The sequence below is a fragment of the Haplochromis burtoni genome, unplaced genomic scaffold, assembly GCF_018398535.1.
Source record: "Haplochromis burtoni strain Fernald_Lab_line unplaced genomic scaffold, NCSU_Asbu1 Contig_9, whole genome shotgun sequence".
NCBI lineage: Eukaryota > Metazoa > Chordata > Actinopteri > Cichliformes > Cichlidae > Haplochromis > Haplochromis burtoni.
In genome coordinates this window covers 2401354-2410876 of record NW_024582370.1, presented here as the reverse complement: position 1 = coordinate 2410876, position 9523 = coordinate 2401354, and the positions used below count along the sequence as shown (strand labels likewise).

The 9523-nt window shown below is 38.3% G+C and overlaps 1 protein-coding gene across 1 annotated transcript; it reads right to left on the bottom strand.

The window, feature by feature from the left end:
- Window positions 1-1167: 1167 nt before the first annotated feature.
- slc26a10 (solute carrier family 26 member 10) lies at window positions 1168-7999 on the bottom strand. The gene is made up of 18 exons (XM_005914763.3): window positions 7628-7999; window positions 7120-7230; window positions 5869-6026; window positions 5615-5779; window positions 5372-5524; window positions 5214-5296; window positions 4962-5109; window positions 4772-4885; window positions 4488-4565; window positions 4308-4403; window positions 3052-3158; window positions 2791-2860; window positions 2445-2627; window positions 2263-2317; window positions 1999-2087; window positions 1819-1873; window positions 1578-1684; window positions 1168-1492 (listed from the first exon to the last, which is right to left on the bottom strand). Exons 1-18 carry the CDS (start codon window positions 7890-7892, stop codon window positions 1454-1456), a joined length of 2076 nt encoding a protein of 691 aa, XP_005914825.1. The 5' UTR covers window positions 7893-7999; the 3' UTR covers window positions 1168-1453.
- Window positions 8000-9523: the final 1524 nt, after the last annotated feature.

Below are 9523 nucleotides of genomic sequence, written 5' to 3'. Positions count from 1 at the left end.
CTATCCAACATCAAGCAAGGAAATAATTAGGGTTTTTTGTTTTTTTGTCCTGGTTTTTGACTCTCACTACATGTAGTTTTATCAGGTCAAGGTAACAAGAATGTGATAGCAGGGAGGTTTTTACCCGTCGGACAGCAGAGGGCAGCATAACAGTGTGAGATGCTTTCAGTTATTGTATATATAGCAGATTTCATCACATTTTTTAGAATATGTCTGCGTTTTGAAAGTAAAGACAGATACACATACCAGAATAAAAGTGGCATGTTTATGTATTTCCAGTGAAAACTGCATTTTGTATCATAAATTAACCAGTAATCTGCAAGATTAATAACCTGTTTTTCTCCAATTGTTTTTGGGTTTGTTTGTTTGTTTGTTTGTTTTCATTTTTTTATAATACTAAAATATAATTTTCTCTGCTGCTATGAGACTTTGTAGTATTTTTTAATCTTTCTCAGTCCAGACAGCCTTGTTTACAATGGCTGATAAAGTACAAAGACTGCTCTTTTCCCCCCTTCCAAATCTCAGAGAGTGGCATTCTTCACATTCCACACCGTTTTCCTTCAAAAGTATAAGTCTTCACACTTAATAACTATTGCTAATCAATACATTGATTTAGAAACCTACAGATGACGTTTTACTTCTATTTATTGCATGTTTTTATTCACTAAAATGCTCCAGGTTTTGTTTGTAAGATGTATTCATTGTCAGAACAGCCACTGGGTGGCACAGTCGCCGCAGCTCATTCCTAAAGTCTTTTATTCAGTCTTTCTGGAGTTGCAGTGCTATCTACTGTACATGACTGCATACTGAAGCACAGATTTCAAAATGTATAAATATGCATAGTAAAAGAAAAATATATACAATGTGCATGAAATGCATTTGTATTAAAAACAACAAAAAATAAATACAACCAATGCTGATAACATGCCAAAATACATCATATACAACAATAAAAATACAAAATTATACAACAGCTAAAAAAAAAAAAACGGGCGAAAACAATTCATGTCAGTCATATATATCATTTTTTTTATTGTTTTGTATTGATGGGTTTTGTGTTGTGGACTAATTCCTTCTGCTTGATTTGATTTTGATTTAAGTTTGGCAGTCAGTCTGATATTTGAAAAATAAAAAACATGGTAAAACTATCATGTAAGAAGTTAACACAAATTAAATTGTTATTTATAATAAGTATGTAACTTTGTAATTTCAACGTGTTGTCGCCTCTTGGCCAGGACTCCCTTGAAAAAGAGGTTTTTAATCTCAATGGGACTTTTCCTGGTTAAATAAAGGTTCAAAAAAAAAAAAAAAGACTTCATGCTACAACAGGCTACTGCGCCTTTCAAACACTGGCAAGTACAGTCTTAGCTATTACAGCAGCTAAAATGGTCTCTGCCATTTTAGCGCTCAACACTTGGTTGAGGGGAACATAACTCATCACCTTCCTTCAGCCTCATACCCAAACTGTCGTGGTGTTCGCTGAAGGTTTTTCCTGCAACAGACAAGATAGTTAACATCATTGTTCTTATCATCAGAATTTAAAGTCTCATCTATTTATAAAATACTCTGACATTTACCTTCTGCTGTTGGATATACACCACAGCATCGTGGACGGTGACAAAGATATGTTGTGGATTCATGTATTTCATCAGCCCACTGGACGTTAGGATCTTTAAAACACTCTCTGTGCACAGAGAACAAGCGGTCAGCATGTATACTCTCTCTAGAAAATATGAAAGCTTCTACATAAAAGTTTGCACAGAATAAAGCAGAAAGAAAACAATTAGGAATAAAATATTTGGGGTACATGGGCCTCACCATTGCAGTTAGCCAAATATACATGAACTCCAACTTTCTGGCACTCAGTACACATCTAAAGGGGGGGAAAGCAATAAATTGCACTGATTACAATGCATCAAGAAATAAGGAAAAGCCTACGGTGACATGGTGTAATTCAGGCTCAATGTTTTCAATTAGGTCTTACTTTCACCGACTAACCTGTGTCAGGAGTCTTGCTCCAGCAACATCAACAAATATCACGCTGCTGCAATCGATTAACACTGCCTGGTCATAGCTTTCAGATGTTTCTGCAGAAAAAATGTATTCATTTGAAAGTTCAAACTATTTGCAATACAAGAACGTCTTCAGAAAATGTTAATATGGTGTGAAAAAGTCTCTTGATATTTTTTTTTAAATTCATGAAATAGCAGTTGTATTTAGAATTGTTTACTTAGCATACACTTATACAAAGTCATTGCTTACCTGATTTGAAGAACTCATTTTCTGAGGAAAACGATGTGTTTGCAATCCCTCTTTCCTACAAAAAAACACAGGGGGAAGCGGAAAGTTACTGAAGTATTTTGTATTTTTACCATGTATGTGTACTCTATTTTTTTTTTTTATATTTTGTGACTCAGATTAACGAGGAATAGAAATAATCATACCACAGTGCTGACAGTGGTCTCCCTCTCCCGTTTCTCCAGGGCTTTTATGGCCTTCTCCCGCCTGCGGATCTTCTCTGGTGTCAGGCCCAGCAGCCTAATCATTTCCTCCCTGAAGAAGCTACGGTTGCCGTAGTAAATGGGCCCGTTGTAAGTCAGGATTTTCACTCCAGGCACTTCGTAGCACTGTAAGAAAAATAGAAATGCATCACCTGTATTCTTGGATATTCATACTGCAAATCCACATGCAAATTTGACGAGATATTGACAGGGTGAGAGAAAGTTTGTATATTTCTGGAGCTGGTTGCTCATTTTCATATTTCAAAGAAGAGAAGTAACCCTCGCTCACCTTGTTATGGTTCTCCAGAGGTCTGTAAATTTCTGTGTTGCTGGCCCGACCAAGCACTGAACAACCAGCCCTGTTAAATCATAAACTTTAAATTAATATAATAAGTTATGATAGACCACATATGCTACTTACATACATGAAGTATGATGTTTGTGTTTATGTGAGTTTTATTTTTAACCTTCCAGATGTGCACATTTTCCCTTATAAGTGCTTTTGCTGGATTGCACTATGGTATTTGTGCAGAGGGAATGGAAAATGTACCTTTGTGTGCGGCAGATGACAGTCATCATAGAGAAGACCACCCCGATAGCCAGGCCAAGGTCCACATTGAGTATCACCACAGAGAGCCAAGTTACAAGCCAAACCATCTACACACAAACAGAGACACAATAATGCATTGTCTTGTCAGGATATAACAGGATATAAATTATGATTAATTCTAGCCTAGCAATTAATGCGAAGGTGCAAGGATCAAGCAATTTATGTGATGTGCTCCCCGTGTTCCAGTAGGTCAGGATTCCAGGGTCCTGATTAATGCTTCTTGGCTTCAGGCAGTGTTTATTTCAAAAAGTCTGGCAACTGATGATGCCGCACTTATTGTTTAAAGACAGTACAGGTGACATCAATTTGTCAAATGAACTTGGAATAATTGAGTGTTAGTATTACAAAGTATGGAAGACGTGCATGGAAAAATATTCACAGCATTTCTTTAAATGGCACATACTTTGACACAGTTCAAAGCTGGAGATACTTTTATCCTGCATGATTAAATTAAACATTATAATATACTTCACTCCACCTGTGTAAAATGTTCACTAGACCAAGGAAATCTGTGTCACTAATTCTTAAAGTTACTTTAGTTGCTGCACTAATTACTTAGAAGTCTGGATGACAGCTATGAGGCCAGTCTTCTATCTCCACACTGCCAGCAAGAACTTCTGCTGCAATTCTGGAAATTTGAGGAAAAACCCAGCAATATGACATGAGGCTTTAACCCTGTAAAGCCTGAACTATATGAAAATGGCCAGAAAATTCTCATTTTTTTAAACTGGAGCATTTATTTAATCTTCAGACCTTTTTTAAAAAAAAAAAATAGAAATTAAAATATCAATTTGCATATATTTTTTTTTAACTTGTATCATGTTTGCTACTGCCAGCATTTTTGTTCAATTTGTTGCTCAGAGGGTTGTTTTTTTTTATCATAAACAAACAAAAGCAGGTTATGGTTAAAAAAGAAATCCTCCTGATGATGTAGAGCAGGGATGCCAAGCTCATTTTACATTACACTTTGATCTCATGTGGGCCGGACCAGCGCAATAGTCCTTTCTGGCAGCGTACAGAAGTTTATCTATATATTTAATCCCTGAGATAGCTATTTATATGTCTATTTGCAGTGTTTTAAAATAAATAAAGATTCTGGCTGCATTAAATAATCATTCTTCAGTTTTCTGGTATTTATTTGTCTTCAGAGGTGAGAAACACTTATCGTGTTATAGCTTGCTTTTAAGTGGCCTTACAAAGTCAATTTTACTGATTCTCCACAGGTCAGGTAAGTCTTGGAACTGCAGGAACATCTGTCTGAGGCTGGTAACATTGATGCATGCCAGGACTGCCTACAGACACAGACAAAGGATAGGATAAGTGAACTTGCCCCCTCTCCTTCTCTAAAGGTTGTTGAGACACATATTTAAGCTCACCTTGGGTAGGAAGTAGAACAGTGGTCCAATTAGCAGAAGAACAATCAGGACAACAAGACTAGTGAACAACCCAGAGAGCTGCACGAATACACCAAAAGATACAAGGATTTCTATGTTAAATGTAAAATTAGCATTTTGTATTCTCTGTGCAGATTGTTTGGAAATTGAAGCATGTTTTTCTGCTCCTATTATAACATCAGTATAACATCAGTATAACATCAGGTGTCACATTTTCTGCTCCTTGGTGAGAACTCTTAGTGGAAACTGAATATCATGTATGCTACCTGTGTGTATCCTCCAGCACTCTCGAGTATATTAGTGGTGGCTAAAGTGGCTGAGCTAGGGAAGCAGGTAAAAAAGGATGACACTGTGTTGGAGATCCCATGAGCCAGCAGCTCCTGAAATAAAACACAGGTTCAGTCCAAATACCTGACAGATTTGCAAGAATCAAGCAGTGACATTCCTACATTTTACCTGGTTGGGGTGTATAGAATATCCATGTTTATCGGCATAAATCATTGCCAGTGAGACGGACACAGCATAGCCAACAAATGTTATGGCTATTGTGTCCCCAGCAATAGCAGGGAACATGTGAAAGGCAGGCAATTGTGGCCTCGGGAATCTGAAGACCACAAGATTTGTGAAAATTAGTCAGAGCACTTTTAACTACCGAATGAATCAGTCTTTTATTTTATTTTATTTTTAAATTTAAGTCTAAAAGCTTACCCAGCAGGGATATGGCCAACTATCTCAATGTTGTAAGTGGAGTCCAGTGAGCAGGCATAAGCCACACCTGTGGCAATAATCACCTGAAGCATAAAGTCAGAGTTACAACTGTAAATTATTAAATATATCTTTAGCGTTCACAAAGCTAGTTAACTAACCGTGAGGATCTCCACAGGGATAGGTGTTCGGAGACGTTTCTTGAAACGCATGTTGAGCTCCTTAACTGGTACCAGGATGGCCAAACACACCAAAGAGATCAGCAGCTCCGCCATGTTAGTGTGAGGCAGGTTTTCCATCACTGATGCTAAAGTCTGAGCACACAAGACCGTGATAAGACTACAAAAATAACTCTTTGCTCCAATGAGAACACTTCTTCTTCACCAAGAAGCACTGCTTTTTACCTTGAAGAGAGAGAAGGCCCCAGTGTGGCGAGGGAGCCGCAGGCCCAGCATGCTTTGCAGCTGTGAGATGGTGACATGGAAGGCGGCAGCACTGGTGAAGGCCTTAACAATTGGCTCAGATAGGTAGGTGGAGAGAAATCCCAGCTGAAGAGCAAACATGCAGAGCTGGGCGAAAAGAGTTTAATGTAACACTGTGAGTTTGATACACACATACACTATTATTTCACTTTATTGACTTTCTGTGTCTGTTTTACCATAATAATTCCTGAGAGAAGTGCTATAGCTGAGGCCACTCCAATTCTCTGGGCTTCAAAGTCACTCGCTTCAGAAGAACTTGAGTTAATCTCCAGAGGACTGGGAACCAGCTGCTCCACCACAGAGCCAGTCATCAAACTCACTACAGCAAAGGTCCCTGAAAAGAGGCCAAACATATCCATAAAGCAATATAAAAGTAATCTGACTTTAATTCCAAGATATATGCTTCAAATCATTTAACCCTCACATACAGGTGGGGTAACATTGACCTGTTTTTCATAGCCTGAAATGTGATGACTTTTCCTAAAATTAACCAAAACACAAAAAAGGGAAATATATTATTTACAAGCTAGAAGATTCAGTATATTTAAGGCTTGGTCAAATTTGACCTGCATCTTTGAGACATTGGAAATGGTGTTTTTAGGGAATCTTCAAATTGTGAAACTGTCTGTGTGTATTTTTATGTGATACTGGTGGTTCAAGGGGGACATTGACTGTCCCAACAACTGCCTTTGTTCATCACATTTACCCAGGTTCCCCTGGTGTCAGACTCCAGCTGCTCTTTGAAACTGTGAAATAGGAAAACTGTGTAGCAGCAACCATTTAAGGTGCACAGAAGCCCAGAGGTCATTAAATCTGCAACTGCAAGCACGAGCAATGCCATAAAAGAATCTAATATATATTCTGAGATAAGTGAGATTACAACCAAGATCAATAGAACCATTGTGAGTTTCATATGATTATAAAATTTCAACGAATGCACTCAGTAGTTTGCAATAAACAAAATAGTTGTTTTTTAATAAATACTGATGATATAGATGGTAGTTATGATTGTAATGGCTTTTTAATTGTAATAGTTTTACATGGTTATATAGTAAATCCCAACAGCTCTAGAATGTTCTGGCCCTATTCAAATAATTATTGCTGCTATAAAACAGGACATAAAAACAAACAAACAAACAAACAAACAAAAACACTCCACCTGCTCTCTGAAACATTAATAAAAGATTAAGGTTCCGTTTAATAATGACATGCAGGGTATTTTACAGAGATCTGTTGTTCGAGATTCAGTATAGACACTTATTACGTGGAAGTTCTTGACCTCATCAAAACTTACAGAGAGGGCATGAAATATGCACAGTATGTGAGGGTTACATCTGATTATGACCCTGCTGTTGTCCCAGATTATTGAATTTCATCTTATACACTTCTCTGTGAATAAATAGACACCCTGTGGACTAACATCTTACCTGTGGATACATGGCGACCCGTGCCAAAAAACATATAAAGGACAACAGGAAAGAAAGAGGTGTAAAGACCAAATATCGGAGCCACGGATGTGAGTAGAGCAAAGGCCATGCCTGTTTAGAGGGGGGGAAAGAAGAAGGAGAGAAGGAAAGGACAGTTAATGGTGTGTTGCTTCTCTTTCATTTAGGAATTTACGATCTGTTCCTGTTCTTCACACTAAGGCGATGAAGGTGTAGTGTGACCAGATCAGACACCAACTATGTAAATGTACATTTAAGAAGTTTGAAGTTTACAGTTGAAACATTTTTGAAATACTTGCTCAAAATAAATTTATTTCAAAGTATCAGTATTAATAATGAACTATATTTTGTCGTGAGATGCTTTTTTTGTTAATATTAAATTTTGGCAATGTAGGATTTTAAATTTAAAAAAATTAAAGTACGAGAGAAGCTCCAAGTAATTAATTCTAACGCAAACGTTTTTCTTTTTCTCGACGCAGTGTTCTCTCACCTTGAGGAATATGAAGAATACCGACTGTGAGTCCTGCTATGGTATCTCCTAGAATCCATTTCTTTAGCTTGTATCTTGGCAGCCAGCTGAAAATGGGCACTCTCTCCCTCAACAGGTGAAGGCAGGCTCGCTTTGAACACCTGCACCTCCCTGCGAGTTTTTCCCGGAGCCGCAAGCTTCCACTGGCGTTATCGTCAGAGCCGTAAGCCTGTTTGAATCGGTCCTCCGTGTAAATGCTCCTGTATACAGCAACAGAAGCGCTCATGTTGTCCCTGCAGAGATGACTAATGACACCGTGCAGCTGCAGCAGTTAACTCAGTAGAGGTGTTGTCAGTTATAATACATTTATAGTTGACTCTACTCTGACCTCAAGAGCCATTCCATTTTCCTGTCAGACTCTAAGTAGCCAATGACATTGCTCATAGCTCTACTTTTTTTTCTTACAGTAATCAACAAGTTTTTTCACATCTTTGTCCAGCCTCAGAAATCATAAAGGTGTGCTGGTCGATTTTCCCCCCGAGAGAAATCCTCTGGGTCCTACTGCTAAAAGTTTTTTTGTTTTTCCCCCGGCAGAAGATAGAAAGCCAGACATACAATCTTCCTGTCCTTCACTCTCAATACCTACTTCTAAACACACACATACACACACACACTCCTTCACACTGCACAGCTATGTGGGAGGTCAAAGGAGGCACAATTGATAAAGTCATACAATGTATAGCACTGTGAAACTCCTAAAGAGATCAAAGTAGTGTCGCTGGTGGAGCTGAGGTGTAACCTCAAACCATGTCTGTTAACGAGGAGTTCATTTCCGAGAAGGATAAATGTCTGTAGTGGAGGGGGTTGTTTAAACTGTGTAGCCATAAGGAAAAGAGTCTGCATGGTACATGAAACCTCTGTGAAACTCAATCTTACATGGCATCCTGGTTCATGGATCAAACCACACCTTGACTCTGATCACAGATTGTATGTGATGAGTGAGATCTTCTTTGTCAGACAGGAGCGAATACAAGGGAGCTTTGGATAAATACAAGATAAAACGGGATCTGTGTGTGTGTGTGTGTGTGTGTGTGTGTGTGTGTGTGTGTGTGTGTGTTAGCCTGCTGGCCGTATTCTCTGCAAGACGCAACTTGGAAATCTAACCGTATAATCAAAACAGAAATGGTTTTACCGAATGTGTGAGCAAGGGCGAAGCAGAGGGAAATCACAGTCTCAAGAAAGGACTGGTCTGAATGGTGGAGATAAAACTAAGGAAATGGAGAATTTATCTTAAAAGTAAACCCAGTTTTGGGTGCTGTGAATGAATCTCTTCTGTCTCATGAATAAAGTCTCCCATTCTATGAGAAGCTACGTGAGGTAGGGAAGGCAACGCCACTGCTTTCTATTGTTGTACAAGGCAACACCCAGGGGTTTCGGCTTGAATGGACCCAGACCTTGGCTAGAAGGGCATCAAGTTTAAATTTGAAAATTCAAAATGTACTGTAACACACGCCCAAACATCAAAGATAACAAAGCATGAACTACAAATGTTACTGACCGTGAACCCACACGCACACTGTAATATCACTAATATAGAGCACCATACAGGTATAACAATACACTGTACAAGAACTATTATCCCAGTGTGATACCAGAGACAGGCGATCAAAATATTGTAATTATTAATGCTAAAGTTTCACTTACTTTTGAATGCTCAGTCCCAGATATTAAATCCCCCTAAAGAGCTGCAGTTCTATAAAAAATATTATCTAATTTGCCTTTGCTCACACTTACTTTGCTCAGAATCAAAAAATGCTTTGTTGGTAGATTTTAGATTTCAGCCACTGAGTTCCATAAAGCAGTCAGATGTTTTGAAGGTCTTTAATCTGACACTCCGTTCAGCAAGGCAACACAACA